General features: G+C 41.9%; 1 protein-coding gene across 8 annotated transcripts in view; it reads left to right on the top strand.

Moving 5' to 3' along the window:
• The window catches only part of LOC308084155 (focal adhesion kinase 1-like), a 146,803-nt gene that overhangs the window by 108,569 nt on the left and 11,282 nt on the right, over positions 1-26,952 (top strand). For 6 of the 8 annotated variants that reach the window (XR_013933049.1, XM_080426684.1, XM_080426682.1 and 3 more), the window contains 5 exons: positions 5,413-5,490; positions 7,644-7,754; positions 13,135-13,197; positions 23,094-23,133; positions 24,196-24,299. Coding sequence is in view for 7 of the 8 variants with exons in the window: in XM_080426684.1 (XP_080282810.1) it covers positions 5,413-5,490; positions 7,644-7,754; positions 13,135-13,197; positions 23,094-23,133; positions 24,196-24,299 (396 nt within the window). In the remaining variant the exon portion in view is untranslated. Of the gene's footprint in view, positions 1-5,412; positions 5,491-6,136; positions 6,326-7,643; positions 7,755-13,134; positions 13,198-23,093; positions 23,134-24,195; positions 24,300-26,952 lie in introns of all 8 variants that reach the window. The other 2 variants (XM_080426685.1, XM_080426683.1) reach the window with 2 other exon arrangements.

Genomic DNA, 26,952 nt, shown 5'->3' on the forward strand with positions numbered 1-26,952 from the left:
AGTCTTTTACTGAATGACTATACGGATATGAGATCTACTTTAGGTCTTCCTCGAAAATAAAATAAAGATTCTGAAGTTGACCTGTTTCGGTGAAGAAGAAATGCTAATCCGTTATGTAGAGATATCAGCCGCGCTATTTTTTTATTGTCTTGTTCCTACAATGTCGAGGAGCCAAAACCAAGAACCTTTACTCTTGTGTACGGGATGGAAACAAACTACATCTTGAATCCTGAATATTTGACCTCCAATGTGGAGGACCAAGCAGAATAAATGTTCAGAGTCGGAACTGAATCAAATGAGTAAAATCATTTTGCAGTCAGTTTTGGACAGACAATAATTAGTCACCCAATTAGAGAAGTGTTCTGCCAAACAACTGTGGTCGTTAACCCTTTTAGACCGGGAACGCATCTGTGTTCATTTTTAGATTTATTTGGCTGTACACAAATAGCAGATCTAAAAGCTCATAGCCATGAGCTTGTAGATCTGCATTTTTTGTTTTTTATCTTGAAAATGTTTGCAAATCTTTAAATATATATATATATATATATTTTTTTAAGCGAACATTTGTAATTCAAATCTTTGCTTCTGGAGGGTCCCTGGAACAACATATTTTGAGATGGGGGTCCACAGCCAAATACATATCATTTTGGGGGGTCCTTGACATGAAAGAGTTTGCGAACCACTTATATTATAGCGACATACGTTAAAAAAATAAAATAAAAAAACTGTTAGGATTTAGAAGACATTTGTAGAATCCCCCAGAAGCAAAGATTTGAGTTACAAATGTTTGCTTAAAATATATATATATTTATATTCAAAGATTTGCTCGAATTTTCAAGATTTTTCAAAAATAGCAGATCTACAAGCTCATAGCGCGGCACTCGGTGCCGCGCTATGAGCTTGTAGAGCTGCTATTTTTGAATAGCCAAAGAAATCAAAAAATGACACACAGACGCGTTCCCGGTCTTAATGGGTCAAGAGAACCACTTTCAACTTGGCATCCCTATTTTGGTCACGTCATTATAGACGTAAATATTATTTTTTTAAATACATAACAACAAACTAGAGAAACGACAGACCTACAAGCTCGCAATGCATGGTGTTGTTGTGCTACGTTGAACGCCATGTTTTTTTTTTTGCTATTTTGGTATGACAAGTATAAATGAGGGATTAGGCGGTTAATTACAGGGTTGTTGCTGTGCATTCCTGACATTCCTAATGCTGTTGAGTTATGACTTTACTGTGCTGTAGAGACACAAGAGTTATATGGACCTGGGTGGCTCAGAGGGATGCAAAGTTTTAAAAAAAAACTAACAACTAAAACATTGTAATTACTGTGTGTGTGTGTGTGTGTGTGTGTGTGAGAGAGATATCGGCCTCTGTACAGAACTAAAACAGGACACTGTTCCCAGTAGATGTTGTTTTTTTTAAGGCTATTTGCAAGGATTTCTGGTATTCAATCGTAAATCCTGTTGGTAGACGGGGGATTACTGTTGTGTTTGTGTGCGTGCATGTGTGCGACGTGCGTGTGTGTTGGCTAAATGGGCTTCTAAACGGCACACTGTTCCCAGTAGATGGGGCTGTAAAACCACATGATGAGTCTAGAGCAGTGGTTTTCAACCTGTGGCCCGGGGGCCCACTGGTGGACCGTGAGGATATTTGCAAGTTGGGCCCCCAAATACTTGGCAAAACATGAAGATTTTAATGATAAAATAGTTCCATTGATCCAAGGTGGAACACAATCGACTGATTGATCATCAAGACCGGGAAAGCATCTACTAGATTTGAAACCACTTTAACCATTATTTTATACTTTGGCTATTCAATTATAGCAGAGCTACAAGCTCATAGCGCGGCACCGAGTGCTATGAGCTTGTAGATCTGCTATTTTTGAAAAATCATTCAAATTTGTGCAAATCTTTGAATATAATTATTGAATATAGTTTTTATCTTTGCTTCTGGGCGTCCCTGGAACGAAATATTTTGAGATGGGGGTCCGCGGCCAAATACATCTAAGTTTGGGGGTCCTTGACATGAAGAAGTTTGAGAACCATTATAGCAACATAAGTGTTTCAGGAAAACTGTTTAGGATTTTAGAAGACATTTGTAGAGTCGGCCTCTCAGGTCTTAATGGGTTAAAATTAACCGAAAATGCACGCGGCCCACCCATTTGACCCCTTAACACGGGAGCCGAATGGCTGCCGTGTTAACTCATTCAGTGCCACTGGACGTCTAAGACGTACAATTCTTTTTTTTTTTTTTTTTTTTTTTATGTTCAGAACCCAAGATATGATGATTTGAAAATGTTCTGCTCCATTCACTTCTTGTTTAACTTCTTACTGAAAAAGGCTGTATCTCGGCTCCTAAGCACTTTTTTTTTTACAATGAATTTTGGCTCTGGCACTCGGAGCCAAACTGCCAGAAATAAGTCAGGCACTGAATGAGTTAAGTGGTCAGATGGGTGGGCACTGGGGCAGCGAACGTTTTCAAGATTCTCAAGTGGGCCCTGATCCAGAAAAGGTTGCGAACCAGTCTAGGGGACATGTTGTTCCCTCTCTGTACTTACTCCCCAGGGACGCTGCTTGTTTGTTTGTTTTTTTAGGCTATTTGCAAAAGGATCTCTGGTATGTCTCTCATAAACCATGATGTCGTAGACGCGGGGATTTAGCCGTTAATCGTTTAATGCTGGGCTGTCACTGCATCACGTGGGCCAAGCAAAAATTCCTCGTAGATTTCCTCACAACTTGGCAATAAAAACACTCCTGACTGTGATGATAGCAGCAACACGGTCTGTGATTCCAGGCTGCCATGCGATCTGACTATAAACTTATTTTTGGGGGAAAATTGGGGTCGGGGGGGGTTTAACCCATTAAGACCTGGAACGCATCTGTGTCACTTTTTGATTTGAGCTATAAAAAAAAAAGCATGATTTTACACTTTGGCTATTCAAAAATAGCAGATATACTGTACAAGCTCATAGCGCGGCACCGAGTGCCGCGCTATGAGCTTGTAGATCTGCTATTTTTTTGAAAAATCACGAAAATTAATATATTTATATTCTTTTAAAGCGAACATTTTTTAACTCAAATCTTTGCTTCTGGGGGGTCCCTGGAACAACATATTTTGTTGCGGCCAAATACATATCATTTTGGGGGTCCTTTCCTTGACATGAAAAGGTTTTGAGAACCACTGACATAGAAACGTACGTTTTTCTGAAAACTGTTAGGATTTAGAAGACATGAGTAAGAATCGGCCTCGGGTCTTAATGGGTTAAGTGGTGTGGGTGACTATTACTATAATACACTCAGAACCTTTCAGCCTATAGCTACTGCATAGTAGTTTATAATAAGTACAGCTGATGGATGGTGTGCTGTAAAAGCTCTGACACTGAGCCTTGAAGGGGTTATATGGTAGGTGGGGATGTTTTAGGATATTTGATATTGTCGCTGTTGGGCAGAAACAGCTTATTTAATCTTTTTGGGTTTTTTTTTGTCGTATGAAAGTGTCACGCAAAACTAGCTGATCTACCAGCTCAATGTGTTGCAGTGGGATGCATTGTGAGACTGTGTCTGACAGAGACTGTGTGTGTGTGTGTGTGTGTGTGTGTGTGTGTGTGTGTGTGTGTGTGTGTGTGTGTGTGTGTGTGTGTGTGTGTGTGTGTGTGTGTGTGTGTGTGTGTGTGTGTGTGTGTGTGTGTGTGTGTGTGTGTGTGTGTGTGTGTGTGTGTGTGTGTGTGTGTGAGTGAGACCAGGGTAGAATGTACTTGTTCTCGTGTGTAGGAACTTTAGGATCATCCTTTCTCTGTCAGTAATACATTATGTGTTTTGTCCAACAGACTGTATGTTGTACTGTCTGTCCATTTGTGACTGTCTGCGGACGATTCAGAATCGATTCTCATTTAAAAAAAAAAAGTTTCTTTTCCCAATTATATATTTTTTGATCTTGGATTTACCGTTATGTGTTTAGTTGATAAAACCTTGACAATTATAAAAGCTACGTAAATGTACTCTGCTCTCATGCCAGCAGACTGGAGTAGATCCTGAAATCCTATGTTTTGAATCGAGAATCGTTTTGAATCGAGAATCGTTTTGAATCGTAAAAAAAAACATTGAATCGGAAAAAAACTGTTTTAAATCGAGAATCCTTTGTTTTGAAAAAATCTGAAAAAATCTGAATCGTGACCCCAAGAATTGGAATCGAACCGTGAGATAGCAGAAGATTCACAGCCCTACTGTCTGCATGTCTACTTGTCTGTCTCCTTGTCTGTGCACAACTCCCTTGTCTGTATGTCTATTTGTCTGTCTGTCTGTCTGTCATGGCTGACTGTCTGTCTGTCTCCCTGTCTGTCTGTCTTGCTGTCGGAGGTGTGGTCCAGAGGCAGCTCCTATGAGAGACAGTGGAAGGTTAGAGGTCCCACTGGTAGTTCTTATAAGACATAATAACATTGAATGTGTTCATTTTTATTCATGAATGACACACACACCTGTGGATGAAAAAAAAAACAAGCTGTGGGAAGAGAGTTGTTTGGTGAACGCACAACTATAACCTTCCATTCCAAACCTCATTAACCCCATTAAGACCGGGAACGCATCTGTGTGTCATTTTTTTGATTTCTTTGGCTATTCAAAAATAGCAGATCTACAAGCTCATAGTGCGGCACCGAGTGCCGCGCTATGAGCTTGTAGATCTGCTATTTTTTTTGAAAAATCGTGAAAATGATTTTGGCTCAGGGTGGATTCTACAAAATGTCTTCTTTTTTATAAACGTATCTGTTATAATCAGTGGTTCTCAAACTTTTGTATTTGGCCGCGGACCCCCATCCCAAAATGTTTCGTTCCAGGGACCCCCCAGAAGCAAAGATTTGAGTTACATAATGTTCGCCTTCAAGAATATATATTCAAAGATTTGCACTTAATGTTCAAGATTTTTCAAAAATAGCAGATCTACAAGCTCTTGTAGATCCTGAGCTAGAGCTTGTAGATCTGCTATTTTTGAATAGCCAAAGAAATAAAAAAAAATGACACACCGATGCGTTCCCGGTCTTAACGGGGTAACATCTAACCAAAGCATCAACAACAGCAGCTGCAAACATGGCTGTGTGATCCATCGACGTCAGTGTTTGTTAACATGGAGATTAATGGCAACGTGTTTGTTTTGACTGTGAACTAACAGCCTGTGGGTTCTGCTGCCCGGTCGTCCGGTTCCTCCCCCTTTCCTTTTGATTGACAGCTAACCGAGCCACACAAACAGCCAGCCAGCTGGAGGTTTTGTGTGTAGACCTTCTTCTTCTAATGCCTGGTTGTCCCGCCCCTCCAACAACACACAAAAAACAAAAGTACAAGGTTTTAATGATTCTGTCTCACTGTCTGTCTGTCTGTCTGTCTGTCTGTCTGTCTGTCTGTCTGTCTGTAGCCCAGTAGACCAGGTTATCCCAGTCCTCGTTCCAGTGAAGGATTCTACCCCAGTCCACAGCATCCCGGACACTACCAGGTACACACACACACACACACACACACACACACACACACACACACACACACACACGACACGTGACACACCTAACAAGTTGGTTCCTTAACTTTCTTACGCAGAATTCACACCAGCAGAGGTATTACTTACGCTTCCGAATTGTGAGAAAGTGGCGTTCGAGGGTTCGATGCATCGTGTCTATCACTCGCACACCACCTTCCCCACTTGCAGCAGGAGGCGGAGCCAGCAAAAAAAAAGGGGCGTGGCAAAAGTTGAGAGCCGTTAAACTTTGCCGCTGTGCGACGAGACACAGCAGCAGCCGGGTGGGGAAATGTAGGGTAGAAATCTATTCTCTACCGCTGCTGGTGTGAATTCTGCGTTACTTGCTTGCTTTCTTACCCCCGTCCCTTCCTTGCTTTCTCCCATCTTTCTTTCTTTCTTTTTTCTTTCTTTCTTTCCTCACTTCATTGCACCTTTGTTACTTCTACATTTCTTCTTTTCCTTTCTCCTTTCTTGCCTTCCTCGTTTCTTGTCTTCCTCTTCTCTTTCCTTCTGTCTTTATTCCTTTCTCTCCTTCTCTATCGCTGCCTCTCTCGTCCGTCCTGTGTTCCCCCTTCCTCCTTCCCTCTTCGGGGGTCTGTGTCTTCTTCTTCCTCTTCTTCTTCAGATGGCGGGGTACCCCGGCCCCCACACCTTGCCCTCTGTGCCCAGTGCCCTGTACCCTCCTCAGCCCGCCATGCCGGACACTCACCACGCGCACACACACCCGCGCCACCACGTGCACACACACTCTCACGCCCAGCACCTGCCTCTGCCCCACGGCCAGGACATGGCCCTGTGGGGCTCCGCCATGGAGGTAGGGGACCGAACACACACACACACACACACACACACACACACACACACAAACACGCCGTCTAGGCGTCTACATCTGCCTGTCCATCTACCGATCCATCTGTGCTTGCCTATCCATCTATGCACCTCTAATAGCTGTCTGCTTATATTGACATACTGTAGCAAATGACAGTAAACTGTATATTACTGTACTTTGTTGGTCAACAACATCATCTCTACTAGATCAATGGTTCTCAAGTGGGTCAGGGGGGTCCTCACACACATTTTTTTTTTGGGGGGGGGGTCCCTAGATGACAGTAAAGTGACAATTTAGGGACTTTTAAGACCCTTTTAAAAGAAATTACCACTTTACTATAAAAACTGGTCAAACTTTGGCCAAATTGTAAAATAATATAAGAAAAAAAAACATTTGAAAATAGCCGATCTACAAGCAGCTTGTAGATCGGCTATTTTCACAATATTTATCTGGGGGGTCCCCAGTTCAAATATGATTATTTTGGGGGGCCTGAAAAGGTTGAGAACCTGCACTAGATTGTTTATTTGGGGATCCAAATAAACTATTATAAACCAGAGACTAGACTCAAATTGCTTTGCTCAACTAGCATGTGCTCCAATGCCTGAATCGCTAGCCACGGGCATTAAAACAAAATCCTTAGTGGAATGAAACAAATTGGGAATTGTCAGGCTATCGCGCTATAAGAGACTGAGGACAATCGACCAGCGTTTGTTGTTCAAACTAGACATTTTAAAACAGTGGTTCTCAAACCTTTACATCTCAAGGACCCCTCTTAACTCTGGCAGTATACAAATGGAACCAAATGGGACCCGTCAAGGTCTATTTGGTTCACTTTGTACACTGTCAGAGTTGTAGTGGTCAATTTGGAAAATAGCCATAAACTCACGACATGTCGCAATGCGTCGCGAGCTTGTAGATCGGCTATTTTCGGTACCACCTCAGCTATACGGAGATGCAGTCGGTATAGCTGAGGTTGTCCATGCCAGGACCATAGCATTGATTCACTGATCGAGTGGCGGTATGTCAGTATGACTGGTATGGCCATTCTATATCAGATCACCTGTCATCAGTCTGGTGTATCTGTTTGTCTGTCTCCATCCCCTGTGTGTGTGTGTGTGTGTGTGTGTGTGTGTGTGTGTGTGTGTGTGTGTGTGTGTGTGTGTGTGTGTGTGTGTGTGTGTGTGTGTGTGTGCACGTTTGTATGTGTTTGTCTTGTATGTGTTTGCGTTTGTATGCATAATGTGTGTGTGCATGCGTGCGTATGTGTGTGCGTGCATATGTACGTATTTGTGTGTGTGTGTAGGACAGGGCAGTAGACATGCAACAGTGTCTGTTCATGGAAGAACAGTTGATGCTTCAGCAGCAGCAGATGGAAGAGGATCAGAGGTGGCTGGCACAGGAGGAGAGACTGCTGGTAACACATACTGTACCGTACTGTACTTACTGTACACACCATAATAATAATCCTAATCCTTAATCTGCATCGTTCACACTGGCGGACACAAAGCAAAGCAGCATAATCTGTCGCAGCAGCTAAAGAGTGGTCAAGATAAAATGTATCCCCTGAGCAAGCACGGCCGGCTCTATTATTAGCTCAATGGTAAAAGTGTCAGCACTAGCGCAGGAAACCGGGTTCAAATCCGGGGTAGAGGAAAGTTACATAGTGCAGGACATTGAACTAGTGGACAGAAATAATTAGTCCCCCACCCCACCCCCCACATTACGAGCAGGAATTCCCGGATTGAATTCATTCCATCCCGGGAACGCTTCTGTGTCATTTTAAGATTTATTTGGCTATTAACTCATTATCTGCCAAAAATGTTTATAAACGTTTTTGGCAAAAAAAAAAATTTTTTTACAAAAAAATATATATATATTCTTTATTTTTTTGGACAAACGGACACAAAAATAAAAACATTTCTAAGTACTAGCTTAGAAAGGTCTCGCAGTCTGTGAGGGTAAAAAAAAAAAAACTCTGGCAGTTTAAGAGTTAAAAAAAATAGCAGATATGCAAGCTCATAGCACGGCACTCTGTGCCGTGCTATGAGCTTGTATATCTGCTATTTAAAAAAAATCTTGGAACATTCGTGCAAATCTTTGAATATATATATATTTTAAAGCGAACATTTGTAACTCAAATCTTTGCTTCATGGGGGTCCCTGGAACAAAACGTTTTGAGATGTTGCCAAGTACATAATATCTAAACATGTTTTCTAAATCCTAACAGTATGTTGCTATATCAGCGGCGCTACAACTTTTCCATGTCAAGGACCACCCAAAAATTATATGTATTTGGCCGCGGACCCCCATCTCAATATATGTTGTTTCAGGGACCCCCCCAGAAGCACAGATCGGAGTTTAAAAAATGTTCGGCACTCGCGCACTCGGTGCCGCGCTAATAGCTTGTAGATCTGCTATTTTTGAATAGCGAAAAGAAATCTTAAAAAATGACACAAATGCGTTCCTGGTCTTAATGGGTTAAACAACGCTCAGCTCAACTTGGATCGTAGCTTTGTAGATGTTGTTACAAACTCCGGGCGTGGCTTTGTAATGTTCGTGTCGCTTCCATTGAAAATGAATGGTAGACTGGTAGGGCTTTTTGTATCTGCCAGTGTGAACACGGCATAATCCTTAATCCTAACAATGACATTAACCTCAACTAACCTGCTGTCTTGATGTTTCTAAAACAAACATAACATAATCGTCACTGGACTTGGGAACCTCATTATGTCCAAAACTGTTACTTTTCAGGATTCAAATTCAAAAATAACAAAAGCAGCAGATCTAGAAGCGCCGCGTTTTGAGCTTGTAGATCTGCTGCTTTTGACGGTTTTGTGCGACGCTGTAGTGTGATCAAGCAGGGCGTTAATTTACACAAAAAACACAAAAAAGTTAAATTATGGAGATAAGAGGTTTCTGCCCGACAACAGCAAGATGTACATTACTATGGTATATATATATATATATATGTATTGCTGTCGGGCAGAAACTTTGTATCCATATTTCAACTTTGTATGTTTTTTCGTAAAATAGTGCCGATCTACAAGCTCACAATGTGTCGCGGTGAGCTTGTAGATCGGCTATTTTTGATATATTTGATTTTCTTCTAAAGTACAAGTGAAAGTAGTGTGTTTTATAGATATTGAACCAATGAAAATTCACAAGAACTTAATGACTAAATAACTACATTAGATCATTTCCTGAAAAGTAACGTTTTTGTGACTTACAAGGTTTCCCCCCCGACAGCGACTGTATACATACAGTACATCCACTTCCTGTTGGTTCCATCATGACTCAGGAAGCACTTCCGCAGAGAAGCGGTTACTCACATGTTATCTCTAACCCAGCTGGTTCATCACACACACACACACACACACACACACACACACACACACACACACACACACACACACACACACACACACACACATCAACACACACACACACACACACACACACACACACACACACACACACACACACACACACACACACACACACACACACACATCAACACACACACACACACACACACATCAACACACACGCACACACACACATACACACAGAGAGAAGGAGGTGTTTGTGTTGTTTCACTGAGTTTTTATTGAAAGAGGCTGTCTGCAGAAGAGTTGGAGTGTGTGTGTGTGTGTGTGCGGGCAGGTGTGGCCTGTATGAATTCCAGACTAATGCCAGGCTTCCAGTCTGACAGCTATAGAGTTTCTATGACCGTGTGTGTGTGTGTGTGTGTGTGTGTGTGTGTGTGTGTGTGTGTGTGTGTGTGTGTGTGTGTGTGTGTGTGTGTGTGTGTGTGTGTGTGTGTGTGTGTGTGTGTGTGTGTGTGTGTGTGTGTGTGTGTGTGTGTGTGTGTGTGTGTGTGTGTGTGTGTGTGTGTGTGTGTGTGTGTGTGTGCGTGCCACAGTAGTAGTACTGGAAGTAGGAGAGAGAGGGGGGAGGGAGAACGGTTTGGGAAAGAAGGGAGGACATGCCTACAGATTGACAGTTTGTTGGCAACGTGCGCGCTCCCTCCTCCTCTCTCTCTTCCTCCACCCTCTCTCTCTCTCTCTCTCTCTCTGTGTGTCAGATATAAGTGTCATAGAGGCAGGGAGCTACATTGAACTTGAATTCTTCTACTGATGGAACTGCTGGCACAGAGAGAAAGAGAGAGAGAGAGAGAGACACACAGGCAAACACACAGACAGACAGACAGGCAGATACAGAGACAGGCACATAGATCTATAGACAGACAGACAGACAGACAGGGTAACATCAGAGGAATACCCACTCAGACCCTTTCATGATGCTGGTCTTCAAATCCTGTCTTGGTAAACTGGTAGGTAGAAGATATGGAGGTGTGTGTGTGTGTGTGTGTGTGTGTGTGTGGGGGGGGGGGTAGCATGGGGGGTGTTATCGTACAGGTGCAAGAAATATGTGTGTGTGTGTGTGTGTGTGTGTGTGTGCGTGCGTGTGTGCGCATGCATGCATGCATGCACATGTGGGTGAGTATCTGTCTGTGGATGAGTACGTGCATGATTCAAATGCTGAAACCTCACTACAAATTGGAAGTTGCTTTGGGTTCTGTGTGTGTGTCTGTGTGTCTGTGTCTTTCTTGTGTATTGAAGCCTGCAGCTTTTGGTACGGTATGTTCCTGTTTTTATTGGAAGTCCCATGCAGAGAAACAATGTGCGTATGTGTACGTTAATTGGATGTGTGTGTGTGTGTGTGTGTGTGTGTGTGTGTGAGTGAGAGAGAGAGAGACAGAATGTTTTTGTGCTGTGATTCAGAGGTCTTCATGGTTCCAAAAAGTTGGACTCGTTCTGAAATGGACCCATGGCTTTGTTACCTGAACCCTAGATGCATTAATACATGGTTCTAGGACCTATCCGACTGGATATGAGACATAGAGAGAGCTTCTAAGGGCATCATGTACATTACTAAGTAATAAATGGCCATAGAAAACAAGCTGTAATTTAACAATCGATTCCAATGTTATTCCAAAATAAGTTATTTGTTACTCTCAATGCATATTGAGTTTACAGAGATAATGAATTATAATGTTCAGCAAGGCTTCGTTTAACGGTGTTCATCTTGCCCTTCAATTACCATCTTTTGGCTCCCTCATAAATGTGCCTTTTTCGTGGATGGCTTCTCTCTTGCAATTACATAACATTTGGCAGTAGGCCAAGTCTTTTCCAGATTCCAAAATCTGCAGAAATCCTATCAGGAAAAGCAAAGTTTTCATCACTCCGCTCCCTCGGCATTATCGCTCACTCGTACAGATACTGTAGATAGATGGATACAGTTGATAGACCTTCATTGATCCCTGTGGGGAAATTCCAAAGTGTCATAGCAGCACTGCAGTAGGCATGACACATGGGAAAGATACAGGTATTACGAGTAGAGAGAACTAAGATTAGAATAAAAGTTATTTTAAATTTCTTTTTAATAAAGATCAAAATTCCAATAGGTAGACTTAAAATCTGATCTAGCCATCTACAATTTGACTGACTGGGTTAGTGTAATATTTAAAGTTTGAAGCTGTTAATAATTATGAACATAATATAGGCCAGGTTCACAGTAAGTATAATCTGTCACCAGTAATATGAACGTACATCTTTCGCCAATGAATGGATGTACAGTGTATGAACAGACTATCGACAGTGGATATGAGGCTGTTTTTAGGTACAGTGTCAGCCTACACATGGGTATCATTCTGAACATCATTTATACAATTAATCAACAGTGCATATAACAAGTAAATACAATTTATCAACAGTGAAACATTTACAGCCGTTAACATAAGCAGGTTAGCCTGGTAAACCCTCCCTCCGGAAATCTCATTTCCATTTGATTTCACTCCTGAAATCAAATGGAAATGAGATTTCCGGAGGGAGGGTTTACCAGGCTATAAGCAGGTATCTGTCATGGTACTTTAGACCTGAGGCCGATTTTTAAAAACGCTGTCTAAATCCTGCAGTTTTCAGAAAATCTCCTATTTTTTATTCAAAACATTCAAAGAAATGCTGTCGCTATATACATAGCAACATCTAAAATGACACAGATGCTTTCCCGGTTTTAAAGGTCTAACAACGTATAAGCTTTCCCGGTCTTAATGGGTTAGTGTACGTCCCAGTATTCCATGTTCAAAATGTCCTTGAGTAAAGCAGGAGTCAGTAATCCCAGAACAGAGCATACTGTATACTTGGTTATGGAGCTTGATGTCTGCCGGCACAAAGGACTGACCAAGTTGCTCAGTCTTGTACGGAGGGACGATGAGTCCTGGGTGAACGTGTTCCTCAGCTCCTTATAGAGGAGGTGGGAGGCGTTCATCAGGATAGAACTAGACCTTCCTCACCAGCTTGTGTCCGTTGAGTTGATGTCATGGAATAAAAACAGACAATATCGTTTTTAGAACCCAATTCCAACCCAAATTACCAGCAGGTCTATAGGATTATGTCTATATTTTAAAACGGAAGATTAAAGAATTGAATATGGGGGGAAAAAGCGGACTTGCGGATCCATACGGGTAAATCACTTATAATAGACCCGACCGGCGACCACTCCACCTGGATCTGCTCAGGTGTTCGGGTTCGGGTGGAACCATGAAGATCTCTATAGTGAATCACCCCCTCACTCATTCAACCCCTACTCATTCATTCATTCATTCATTCATTCATTGTATGAGGTTTATTCAAGTAAAATGAAACTGAATGGAAACCCAACATGAAACCGTTAACTCAATGTACAAATTCAACGTGTGCGTGTGTGCGTGTGTGCGTGTGTGTGCGTTGTAGAAGCCAGACATCAGGACGTCCAGAGGGAGTCTGGACAGAGACGACTGCGGCCTCCAACCTCCGGTAAGTTCCTCATCTTAAAAAAAAAAGTTTTATTAATTTGACCATTTGTTTTGTATTTGAGTTCCCTTCTTTATTGAAGAGTTAAAGAGCTGGGTGATGGGGAGGTGGGGGGGGATTCGTACCAGGGACATAGCGAGTACTCTTTCTCTATACCTTCACTGTCTCTCTTCCCATCTCTTCGGCTATGTTCACACTGGCAGTTTTGTGTACAGATAGGAATCGGAATAAGTTTTTATCGAGACTGAACAGCAACAAAAAAAAACCACATGATTTTTGCTAACACGTCACATTGCAACACGTTGTGAGCTTGTAGATCTGCTGTTTCGGTGAGCGACACCATCGTACGACAGATTTTAAGCGAAGCATTACTCACTCACGTCGATGTCGTTACATCATTATAACACGGCAAAACCGACGCAGATAGGAGCGACGATGTCTGAATTACACATCTGATCACTGGCAAATGAACAGTGTCAGTCAGAGTCGGTACTAGAGACCAGATTCGAGAAACAAATCGTACTTTCCTGCAGTCTGATCAAAGCCCTTGGACTACCTGTAGTTGTGACATCGATCGCGTCATGTAAGCACCCCGGAGATTTTGTCAGGTATGTGTCGTTTATGAGTTACATTTGATCACGTCTGTGTTTGGAGAAAAAAATATATAATATTAACCCTTTGGATGAATTAGTACTTCTTTCACCATCAGTTGATGCTTCATATCTATATGAGTAAATTCGCCCGGCTGATTTGTTTATTTGACACGATCTAAGATTCCCCTATGGGAAATCCAATACGAAAGATTACGTGACCCAGGGTGATAGCGCCCTCTGGCGGCAGTGATGTCAGACTTGGGTGCTCTATTCCATTCTATCTCTATGGTCTATTTCCTGTCTGTCCCTGTCGTCTAGTAGAAGAGAAATATCTTTTTATCATAAAAAAAAATGTTTCAAAATATAGTAAATTATGTTTTTTCCTTCTAGTGCTGTTTATGTTTCTAACCCATTAAGAACGGGAACGTATCTGTGTCATTTTTAGATTTCTTTGGCTATTCAAAAATAGCAGATCTACAGGCTCATAGTGCGGCACTATGAGCTTGTAGATCTGCTATTTTTGAAAAATCATGAAAATGTGTGAAATTCTTTGAATATATATTTTTTAAAGCGACAATTTGTAACTTAAATCTTTGCTCCTGGCGGGAGGTCCCTGGAACAAAATATTTTATCAATGTTCGCTTTAAAAAATACATTCAAAGACTTGCACAAATTCTCGCGATTTCTCAAAAATAGCAGATCTGCAAGCTCATAGCGCGGCACTCTGTGCCGCGCTATGAGCTTGTATATCTGCTATTTGTGAATAGACAAAGAAATCTAAAATGACAGAGATGCGTTCCCGGATTGAATGGTTTAAGCAATGAGGACTTCTGCTCCAGATAAACGCTGTCAGAGCCTCGTTAGACCCGATCTCTCATTGGCTGAGGCCTCGTGTTTGTTTTGATTAGATTGGCCCAGCAACAGGAAGTGTGACCCGTTATCCGGGCTAGTTGCTTAGGTCACGGGTGAAAGGTCAACGGATTCTCACAGGAATGTTTTTTTTTTGTCCGTTTTGTCCGTCTTTATTAATAGAATGCTGCTGCTGGAACAGTGCGTCTCAAACATCTTCATGTCAAGGACATATTTGGCCAAGGACCCCCATCTGAAAATAGGTTGTGCCAGGGACCTCCTTAACCCATTAACTGCCAGAGGTATTTTCATATTTTTTTAGCCAGTGCCAGAGATTTTTCATTGAAAAAAAAAAAGTACTCAGGAGCCGAGATACAGAATTTTTAAGTTTTAAGTTAACAAGGAAGTGGATAGGAGTCTAGATCTTCGAAAAATCATATCTCCTTGGTCTTTGGGTCAAATTGGAGAAAAATAAAGGTTCACGTAGATCTACGCGATTGGCAGTGAATCAGATAATAGAAGATTTGCATTGTTAGTTTTTGTTTTTTCCAAAATAGCCGCTCTACAAGCTTGTATAATTTCTGATTACAAAATATATATATTTCAAATTGCAGATCTACAAGCTCACTATGCGTCGGGTCGGCTATGTTCGAATATCCGGGTCAAAGTGGTTAAATTGTTTCCTCATTTTGCTAGGGACCCCGTCAAAGATCCCTGTGGGGGGTCCCACAGGGATGGTTGAAAAACCACTGTGCTAGGAAACCCAGCAGCCATCTTGTCTCCCCTGTGCTCGCATCATGTGCCACAGTAAAGCAGCGCGCTAGGCTATAGCAGCCGCTGGTTTACTGCCCCGATCTGTCTGCCTCTGTGTAATTACACAGTAGAGAGAGAGACGGAGCTTTCTAAGGCTCAGGGTGTGATAACGTCCAGGCCAGGAGCACTGAATGCTGTGGCGTTTGGTCTCAAAGAGACTTGGATGACAGTCCGTGCTGCAGTCGCAAACAACAAGCTATACAACCGTTTGAACCTTGAGCATTCCTATTCTGGGAGGGTTTCATTCGCCATAAATAGCCGATCTACAAGCTCACCCGACGCGGCGCAAACCGCGTCGATGAGATTTTTAACCCATTCAATCCGGGAACGCATCTGTGTCGTTTTAGATTTCTTTGGCTAAATGTGTGCAAATCTTTGAATATATTGTATACAGAATGTTTTGTTTTTTAATTTTAAAAAAAGAAAATCGAAATATTTTGTAGAATCGGAACCTCAGGTCTTAATGGGTTAATGTAGAGGGGGAAAAGAGCGGACCAAGTACAGAGCCAACTCGGGTCAAATGGAGGGCTTAAGTGGTTAAAGAGACCGGACAGGTGTTCAGTTAATCTCTCAGTAGTCCATACCCGGGTGGTGCGTGCGTCTCAACTACGTCCGTTGCTTAAACTTCTGTCCAATTATCATCAACGTCGCCCGTCATCCGCAGCTCGCTTGGAGGCTTGAGTTGCTCCATGTCGCCGCAGCTTGTACAGTCCAGTTCATCCCCGACGCTACATCAACGTCATGAACGACATGAAGTCAGCCTTTTGATTGTAACCTGCTCCTTTTTTGCTGATGATTCAGCTCTCCTAGTCTCTCATCATGATACATTAGAGGTAGAAACATTACTTAGTGCAGAACTCCGCAAAATCAGCACCCGCTTAGCGGATAATAAGTTGTCTCTCCATATTGGCAAAACGTCGAGTCGATGTGGTCACAAAAGGCAGTTTCCTGGGTTCAAAGGCTGTATGGCACCACAGGACTCGTTTTTATACTCTGCAACAGTTATGTGGAATGTGTCTTATCTACAAGCCTTAGGTCGATTATCTCCATTGTTAAAGGATCACTTCACCCATTTTCAACCTATCATCATATAAATGGTCCTCACTAATGTTAGACACTATAAGATGGCATCATTTCTGTCTTCTCACTTTGTGTCTCAGAGGATGGTTGTGGACAGTTCAGAAACCTGCCTACCAGAGATTATTAATGCGAGAGCAAATGTCTTCTGTTTCTATGCTCTTGTTTCTATCAAATAACCAAACCTCCCTACCGATGATGTCACGGGTAGACAGGTTTCTGAACTGTTCACAGCCCTCATCTCAGACACAGACCCAAGATGGTGCCTATCTTACAATGAGCATTAGTGAGGACCAATTACCGGTATATGAAGATTTGTTGAAAATGGGTGAAGTGGTCCTACAGAAAGAGCCGGCTGAATTATCAGCCGGACCTAATTTTAACAAGTCGAGTTATAGCAGGTTGTAGCAGGTTGTAGCAGATTCCATACCCATATTGTTTAGTTGTCTTTTCCATTGGAAATTGTACAAATGTATTAATTATTGATTTTACCTAAATTTTTTTTGTAATAAGTCTCTCTGCTCCTGGTACCATGTTGTGTTTTTGCATTGACACACACGGCCTCATTATAGAACCCAGCGGCAGTCCATGTTTATTTCACTATTCATGCGTTAGTGGGGTCCCTCAGGGTTCCTTGATGGGGTTCCAAATGATGGACCCTTACAGGTCTGTAGCTCTTGAGAGCGTACACATGGAACCAAATGGAGTTATTTGGGGTCCTTGAAATTAAACAGTTTGAGAACAAATGTAATTTTCGCACTATAAGCCGCACCTGAATATAAGCCGCAGCAGCTAAATTGAATGATTTGTACATATATAAGCCGCACTGGACTATAAGCCGCGGGTGTAAAATCCATAGATTTAGGAGGTCCCCTAGTGGCCATTAGCTGTAAAAATCCATAGATAAGCCGCACCGTTATATAAGCCGCAGGGTCGAAAAATGGGAAAAAAGTCGCGGCTTATAGTCCGAAATTTACGGTATATAAAATAATTATATAATTATAGGACATATACTGTATACTATAAACAGTGGTTCTGTAGAGGTTATAGGACATACTGTATACCAATGGTTCTCAAACCTTAAAATTCAATGTCTCTCCTTAACTCTGACAGTGTACAAATGGAACCAAATGGACCCGTTAGGGTCCATTTGGTTCCATTTGTATACTGTCAGAGTTACAGACTTGTAAGGGTCAATTTAGACCCCCTAAAGGAACCCAGAGAGTCCATAGAATCCACTTTGAGAACCACTGCTGTATACAGTGGTACTGTATAGTTTGTAGGACATACTGTATACTGTGGTACTGTACTACTTATAGGACATAATCCAGTGGAAGGCAGAAAGCGTGTGAAGCTGCCATGGATTCCATATTTTGGTCTCTGCCGTTCATCTCCATGTTTATCGTCCTCCCATTGAATGGCTGTGGTTTGTGGTGGGGAAAATCTCAACCCGTGCGTGTGTGTGTGTGTGTGTGTGTGTGTGTGTGTGTGTGTGTGTGTGTGTGTGTGTGTGTGTGTGTGTGTGTGTGTGTGTGTGTGTGTGTGTGTGTGTGTGTGTGTGTGTGTGTGTGTGTGTGTGTGTGTGTGTGTGTGTGTGTGTGTGTGTGTGTGTGTGTGTGTGTGTGTGTGTGTGTGTGTGTGTATACATGTACGAGTGTGTGTGTCTTAGGGGAAAGAATGCTTTTTTCATACATGCACGCGGCTATGTGTGTGTACATGCACGCGGCCGTGTGTATGTATTTGTGTGTGTGTGTGTGTGTAATGCTGTATTTTGGGTGTTTGTGGTTGTCAGACCATAACAGTCCCGTGGCACAGAGGTTTCCTAAACCCTCTCTTGTCCTTCCTCCTGAGAGAAAAACACTGCAGGCACAAGAACCCACACTATGTATTCTATGTTCTGTACAGCATGTTACATGTGTCACAACATATACAGTATGGACATTATACGTTTACCACTCGACAGATCCGCAGCATTCCTTTAAGCATCAAGAGTATCAAATCACTGGACGACCCAACAGGTTAGGTGGGTGCAGAAAATGCCCTGATCATCATCAAGTCCCCAGTTTGATTCCCCGCCCCCGGCCAGAGCATTGCTGAATGTCATTCCCCTAATCTCTCTCTGCATTACCTGTGTTTCTCCACTGTTGCTGTAAAATAAAGGCTTAAAATGCACCCCCTCCCCCCCCCAAAAGAGAGAAAACATAACTAGACGAGATAAAATCTTATTAGTCAGAGCAGATGTTCTACAGTTTTACATTGAACATGCATGCTCATTTATCATATTTGGTTAAGGTTAGGATTTTTAAAAATTAAATAGATACATAATTATGTAGATGTTATGTAATGTAGGATATCTTACAATAAATGCACGGAATCTCTGTATGTACGTACGTACGTACGTCTGCAATTCACATATCTCGAGAACCGTTCGACCGACCGACTTAAAATTCAGCGCACACATCGCCACCGACCCAAGGGAGTTGAGTGCACGGCGTCAAGTCGGTCACATAGGCGGTTGTCCAGAAACGCCAGAAAAGGCTCTGGCCGTGGCCCAAATAAGCCAGTTTGATTGCCATGGCAACCCCAGCCTCTAAGCTTGATTTGGCAAATTCCCCCACACCTGTTGAATTCCCCACACCTGCCATTTGATTGGTTAGTCAGTCCACCTTTCAGAGTCAGTCTAGCCTGGCTCCAGCATAGACACATAAAGGTAGACAGGCGCCTCCTCCGAGATATTTTTATACAACTAGATTCAGACAAGTCCCGGAAAAAAACGCGCTGTGATTGGCCAGGAGTCAGAAAGCGTGCCCCCTCTAATATGGCGGCCACGATACAGGTCGCTCCAATGAACTGCAGCGGCCAATGAGGTATCTAGGTTTCTACATCTATGGGCTCCAGCCCCTGAATCGCTATAGCCTCGCATTCAGGGTCTGGTGACGCTGTAGAAAGGAAGGGGTTTTCTCGGTTGAAAATCTAACTGGCCCAATCTGGATTGGGATAATCCAGGATGTAGGCCTGTCACAATTTTTACATAATCCTCTGATCGTCATTATTTGAGATAATCGCAATTATTTTAGCATAATCGTCATAATCGTTTCCATGTTGAAAATTTTTCACACATTTTCAAATATAAAAAAAAAGCAGAAATAGCAGATCTACAAGCTTACAACGCGTCACGACGCGTTGTAAACTTGTAGATCTGCTTACTCCTGCTTTTTTTAAATGTATAAAATTAGCAAATATGTCAATAATTTCTTTTGTCATATCTGGCCTGTGCAATTTTTTATTACGAAGCCTAAAAGGCATACAGAAATATATATTTTTTTCATACTATGTTCCAATCTGCGATGCCAAACACACAATTAAATCGTTAATCGCAATTATTTTAGTGACAATTAATCGTCAACTTAAATTTGTAATCGTGACAAGCCCTACCAATATGAACCAATCGCCAAAGAGGCTTTCAGACTGAATGATGGCGTGAAACGAAATGAGAATTCAGTCTACAGTCAGTTTGCACTCTTCAGACATTCTCCACACATTCTCCACAGATGTTTACCACCGCACAAGGACTTTTCCACCTCTTCTACAACTCTACCCAACTTTTCCCAATTCCCTCTGTCGTGCCACGCCTTGTGCGTAGTCCACGGTGTGTGCGTAGATGCAAATATGTAAGTTTATTTGTCACGTAACTGTATCATATATGGAGATTCAGTTGTCCAGAAAGGCAGACCCCCCCCCCCCCGATATTCCCATATATAGGTATGATCATATATGGCCATGTACCTTTTAAATGTATTTATTGATCTCTCTCTCTCTTCCCCCTCCCCCCATTCTTCTTCTTCCCTTTCTCTTTTATGGAAATAACAAAACGATGGAGCTTTCACTAAAGCTAAATAATTTCACCCACTGTTTTACACCTGTAAACATGTGATGATGTGACGATAAAGATGATTCTGATTCTGTACCGATAACATCAGGGATCTCCATATTATGGGCATAAAAGGGACAAGGACAGACATGCCATCTGACCTCTTCACACTTCTCTCCTCTTTGTCCTGATCTTTCCCCGTAAAGTCTTTTCCTTCCTCATTGTCCTTGCCTGATTTGCCAGGTGTGGCCAATTGGCCAAAATGAGGCAGATTCACACCCGGCACCATTTCACACCTGGCAAACCAACCCCCCCCTTCTCCCTGACAAGGCATGGACAATCCTCTGATGTTCCACTAAAGTGTCTTGAGACAACTTGTTGTGATTTGACACGTTAATAAAATTGAATTGAATTGAATTGAAAAAGTGCCAAAGGCACTTTGAAACTTTGGAACGTCAGATCTATATTCCGATCTCCATATATGGGCATTGAAGGGACACGGGCAGACAGACAGGATACAGAGATCTCCATATATGGGCACAAAACGGGGTAATGCATAACAGGGTGGGGCATGCGTTCCCTATTTGCATCGTTCCCGAGTACCGGGGCACCGGCCTATAGCACTGTATAATGTTCCATTGTGTCAAATAATATTCTACTATAGTATACTGTACTTGCTAAAGTAGACATGCTATATGTTCTCTCTCTCTCTCTCTCTCTCTCTCTCTCTCTCTCTCTCTCTCTCTCTCTCTCTCTCTCTCTCTCTCTCTCTTCTCTCTTAAAGGAGTAGTTCACCCCAAAAAATACTTATTTTCTATCAATTAAACACCCCATGAAGCATTGAATTCATGGATATTCTTTTGTTTTTGTCGTATTTCTAAGACAATAATTTGATGATAATAATAAAGACCCTAATGTATCCGGTAGGAGACACAAGAGTCTCCTTTGTGTCTCCTACCGATACATTAGGGTCTTTATCAAATTATTGGCTTAGGAATACGACAAAAACAAAAGAATATCCATGAATTCAAGTCTTTATGGGGTGGGTAATCGATAGAAAAAAAGTCATTTTGGGGGTGAACTATCCCTTTAATTCTCTCTTCTTCTTTCTCCTCTCTCAACCCATCTGGTCAGGCAGATGGCCGTCCACCCAGAGCCTGGTTCTGCTCCAGGTTTCTACCCGTTTTAAGGGGTGTTTTTCCTTGCCACCATCATTAAGTGTTCTCCTCCCGGGAACACTTTGATGATACTGAATCTGATCAACCTGATCAGAAGAACATCATGGGTTCATTCCAGCTTCACGGAATGTGTCTCATCATCTCACACCTTCTCTCTGCTTCCTCGTCCTCGTCTTTCCACTCTGCCGTTTAACCACATCAACCCCAAGCCTCCCTATTTTGGGCAAATTTCCCCCCAAAAATCCAAAATCTTTAATCTAAAGATTTAATCGATTTTTTTGTGGCGATTTTCAAAAATAGCAAAAAAAAGCAGCAGATCCATAAGCTCACAACGCGTCGCAACGTGACGTGTTGCGAGCTTGTAGATTCGTCGTCGTGTGACGAAGAATGTATGGCTTAAAAGTGATTCAAACAATAAAGACTTGCGTCTGGATACGAAACTGTCATCACATACTTGGAATGGATCCTTCTGGAATGGCTTTGCCAAAAACAGCTCATGGTGCTTGGACTGGAAACTTTCCTTTACCCAGGGGATTATGTTTGTGAGCATAATTAGTCCGCTAACAATGTCCTGGTGCATTGCATTGTTGCGAGTTAAAATAATTATACACGGAAAACATTCTTCCGTTCACAAAAACTGTTCTTGTTTATTTGGGGGGAAAAAAGAATTTTGCTGCAAAGCTGTTTATTCCTGTACCGGAGTACCAGTGGTGGAAGAAGTACTCACATTTTTTACTTTAGTAAAAGTATCACATACATACTACATACCACAATGTAGACTGTAAGAGTCCTATATTACAAATTTACTTGAGTAATAGTACAAAAGCATTGGCATTAAAAATATACTTCTAGTACCAAAAGTTAAAGTACTCATTATGCAGAATGTCCCATTTCACAATTTATCAAAATGCATAAAAATCTTATGAAAATAACAGATGTACTTGCGTTGTGACCTTGTAGATCTGTTATTTTCAAATAGCTGAAGCGTATAGGGCTGAAGTGGTTAATGTATGTTTTGTAGTAATAATCAAAATCTACAAAGTAACTAGTGCCTATTGTAGTAACGTAAAAGTACAACATTTGCCTCTTGAGATGTAGTGGTAATCTCTAGTACATTTAACCCATTAAGACCTGGAACGCATTTGTGTCACTTTAGATTTCTTTGGCTATTCAAAAATAGCAGATCTACAAGCTCATAGCGCGGCACCGAGTGCCGCGCTATGAGCTTGTAGATCTGCTATTTTTGAAAAATCTTGAAAAAAAAAGAACAGTTTTTCAAAAAACTGTTAGGATTTAAAAAACATTGTTAAGAATCGCCTCAGGCCTTAATGGGTTAAATAAATACTCCAGTAAAGTCAAAATACCGTAAAAAGTAAATGTACTTAGTTACTTTCCACCACAGGCTGAAAAGCTGCTATTCCTGTACCAGAGTACTACTTGTTGTTGTTGTGTGTGTGCTGTGTGGGTATTTTTATAACCAGTGTGTGCATTTCTTTGTTGCTTTGTTTGTTTGTGCAGACGGGAAACCAGCACATATACCAGCCCGTTGGCAAGCCAGGTAATAGATGGATCCCCTTCTGCATGTAATTACACAGTCTGACAACAACAACCACCATTGTTTTGTTTCTGTCAAGTCTGTCTTTATCTCTCCATGTTTACTGAACATCTTCTGTTTCACTCGCACTCCTCGCTCTCTGTCTTTCACGCACGTGTGCGCGCACACGCACACACATTCCTCTGATTCCCTAGATTTTCTTTTTTCTAACTCAGTGCTTTTCAACCCTTTTCATGCCAAGGACCCCTAAATTGATATACATTTGGCCACGGACCCCCATCTGAAAATGTTTTGTGCCAGGGACCCCCAGAAGCCAAGATTTGAGTTAAAAATGTTTGCTTTAAAAAAATATATATATTCAAAGATACGCACACATTTTCATGATTTTTCAAAAATAGCAGATCTACAAGTTCATATCGCGGCACCGTGCCATGAGCTTGTATATCTGCTATTTTTGAATAGTCAAAGCTAAGTGGTTAAAATGATTGTGACGCTATGTTAACTTATTTCGCTGGGGACCCCCTGGTACCCCCCCAAGGACCACTGGTGTCAAGTGTTATGGTATATTTTACTGTATGTACTGTATTTTCCTTACTGTATATGATATTCCATGTCATTATTTGAATCTCTTTATCTCTCCATGTTTACTGAACATCTCTGTTTGACTCTCACTTCTCACTCTCTCTCTGTCTTTCAAGCATGCACACACACGCACATGCACGCGCGCACGTGCACACACACACGCTCACACTCCTCTGATTCCATTGTCTATTTTGTAACTGACTAGAGTGTGCATGTGTGTGTGTTTAAGTGACATTTGAATGTTTTTTAAGTGTTATGGTATATTTTACTGTATGTTATCGTTTGAATGTCCAGTGTCATTTTGAATGTTATGTGTCATATTACATGTCATTGTTTGAAAGTTAAGTGATAATTTGAACATTTTCAAATGTGACTCGAATGTTAATTGAGAGAGTTATTTGAATGTTTTGAATGTTATGCTGTGTGTTATTAGAATGTTACTTAAATGTTATTGAGTGTCGTTTTAATGTTGTTTTTCCATAGAACATGTGGCTCCCCCTAAGAAACCCCCCAGACCAGGGGCTCCAGGTCACCTGGGCAGCCTGGCCTGTTTGTCCACTGGAGACAGTTATAATGATGGACTCAAGGTACACACACACACACTAGGGTTTAACACCGGGAATCCCGGGATGCGGGAATCCCGGGAATCCCCAGGTTATTTACCGTCCCGGGAACTGACTTGGGTTCCCGGGATCCCGTTTTTTTTTTTTCTTGTTAGAAATGAATACTAATTAGTAGAAAGGCCTATCTACAGCGCGGAGGAATTACTATTATAATTAGCCAAGTTACTTGCCGCGTTGCCGACCAAGGCAGGGTCCCATCGTCCCGTTGTGAGAACCAATATGGGACGCACTGAATGTAACAGTAATGAACAAAATAAAACACAAGTGGCCGTGATGCCCCCTGCCTGCCCTGCACACGCTGATTTCACCGTTTCCTCTGCTGTCAAACGGTAGACACCAGTTGACTAGTTGAGATTCAACATCAAGTGAAACGCTGCATAAACAGTGGGTAGGTTTGATTTCGAGCCTATATTCCAGCTTAAAATGCGCGCAAGCCAAGCAATGCTTTTGATAGAGAGAGAGGAGAGACTGGAGAGAGAGAGAGAGAGCAAGAGAGAGCGCGTGCGAGAGAGAGAGAGAGAGAGAGAGGGAGAGAATTAGACCGATGTGGTCGGTGGTCCGATTTTTTTATCATCATTAATGTAGCCTACCCTACCTACACTTGCATTTTAGAACGTTCAAACTACCATTTTACTAGAACTACCCAGTAGAACAAGTGAACTGCACAACAGCTGTCTGTCTCATTGATTGTCAGTGGCAGCGCATGCATGTGCACATCAAAATCACACTACAAAACCCGACATTTGATCAACAACAAAATATAGATTAATACATTTGACAACATACAGCCAACATCCCAAAATGGAGTCTTAATATCCAGCAAGTAGCCTAATATAAATTAATAACTGCAAACAAATTACAAGTTTAGGCTATCAAATAAATCAATATCCTACAAAAGTAGAGAAGCTGTGACCTCACCGGCGCTCTGATGGACAATAAATAAATAATCCTTTTGCAAATTCTCTTGTCAATAATGAATACAAATGGAACGTTTATTTCAGCAGCTAGAGTTTGACATTGTTTGAGTGCGTGTTGTGTGCACAGCGCAGCTCCTCGTTTAAGTTAATTGTCAGAAGATCTCCGCCAGGGCACTATATTATATTTATATATTATATTTATATGATTTAAAAAATCTACTTAAGTCATTATTAGTGCAAGTTCATAGGTGGACACAATAGGGACATTTGGGCACCTCAATATAAAATTGGCTATTTAAGTATCTACATATAAATGCATTTTAGTTTTACTTTTTTTTTTTTTACCCTTTAACGGGAATTCCCGGGAAGCCCGGGAAAAGGTCTGAAAATTCCCGGGAATTAAAATTAGCTATTTCCCGGAAAATGTTAAACCCTAACACACACACACACACACACACACACACACACACACACACACACACACACACACACACACACACGTCTGTATTACTACACTTGTGAGCACATCAACATTTTAGGACAGCGATTTTTATGAATGTCATCTTTTATAAATTTTGCCATTTTCAACCGCAAGCCCAAAGCCGAAAAATAGCAGATCTATAAGCTCACAACGCGTCGCGAGCTTATAGATCTGCTATTTTTCGGTGCAAGACACTGGCAACGCAACTATGTGTAAATCATGTTTAACTTTTAATTCCAACCCCCCCAACCCTAACCTCAACCTCGAAATGTCCAATCCTGATCCTGAACCCAACCACAATTTTCCTAAATCTAAAAAATAAAACTTTTTTCAACCATAAAACATATATTTTCCTTGAGGACCAGGAAAACGTCCCTCACAATGTCTGTATTCTCATATTCTACTATACGTGTGGGGACGTTAGGTCCTCATGAGTATACTAATACACACACACACACACACACACATGAACTTCCTAACACAAAACCTATCTATGCATTATACTGTGTTAACACTCACATGCTCACACACACACACACACACACACACACACACACACACACACACACACACACACACACACACACACACACACACACACACACACACACACACACACACACACAGATGGCATGTTTGTTAATGCTTATTAGCATTAATATGTTTATTTTTTCTTCTTTGGCTGCTCTCTCTCTCTCCCTTTCTCCTCCTCCTCCTCTCCTCCTGCCTTACTGTTGACCCAGCCCTGGCGGGTAAGCGTGTGTGTGTGTGTGTGTGTGTGCGCGTGTGCGTGTGCGCGCGTGTGTGTGTGTCATACACGTTAACCAATTAACACATTGTGTGCCAGAGGTTTATTAAAATAGGGTACGTTCAGTGCCTGCATATCTTCCATCCACTTACGTTGATATGTTTCGTGCTGTAGAAGCCCCGACACGGAAGTGCATGTAAACAAAGCGTGTGCGCGAGGGTCCCGACTAACGCCTGGAACAATGATATTTCTAATGCGATCCTCCATTGCAGAGTGATCGCCGATCGAAAACGGCTCACTTCCACCACGTTAAAAATAAATGGAGATATTAAGCTTTTAGTCAAGAAGTTAACATTGGAGCGGCCGACCGGAAGGATTTTTGACATGGATCCACATCCGGCCTCTCCTTCTCAGAGACTCCTTGGATGATCTCAAAGTTTCGTTAGAGCGCCCCACGTGGGCCCCCAAAAA

This window comes from Gymnoscopelus braueri (genome assembly GCF_963280865.1).
Source record: "Gymnoscopelus braueri genome assembly, chromosome: 4".
In the NCBI taxonomy this organism is placed as follows: domain Eukaryota; kingdom Metazoa; phylum Chordata; class Actinopteri; order Myctophiformes; family Myctophidae; genus Gymnoscopelus; species Gymnoscopelus braueri.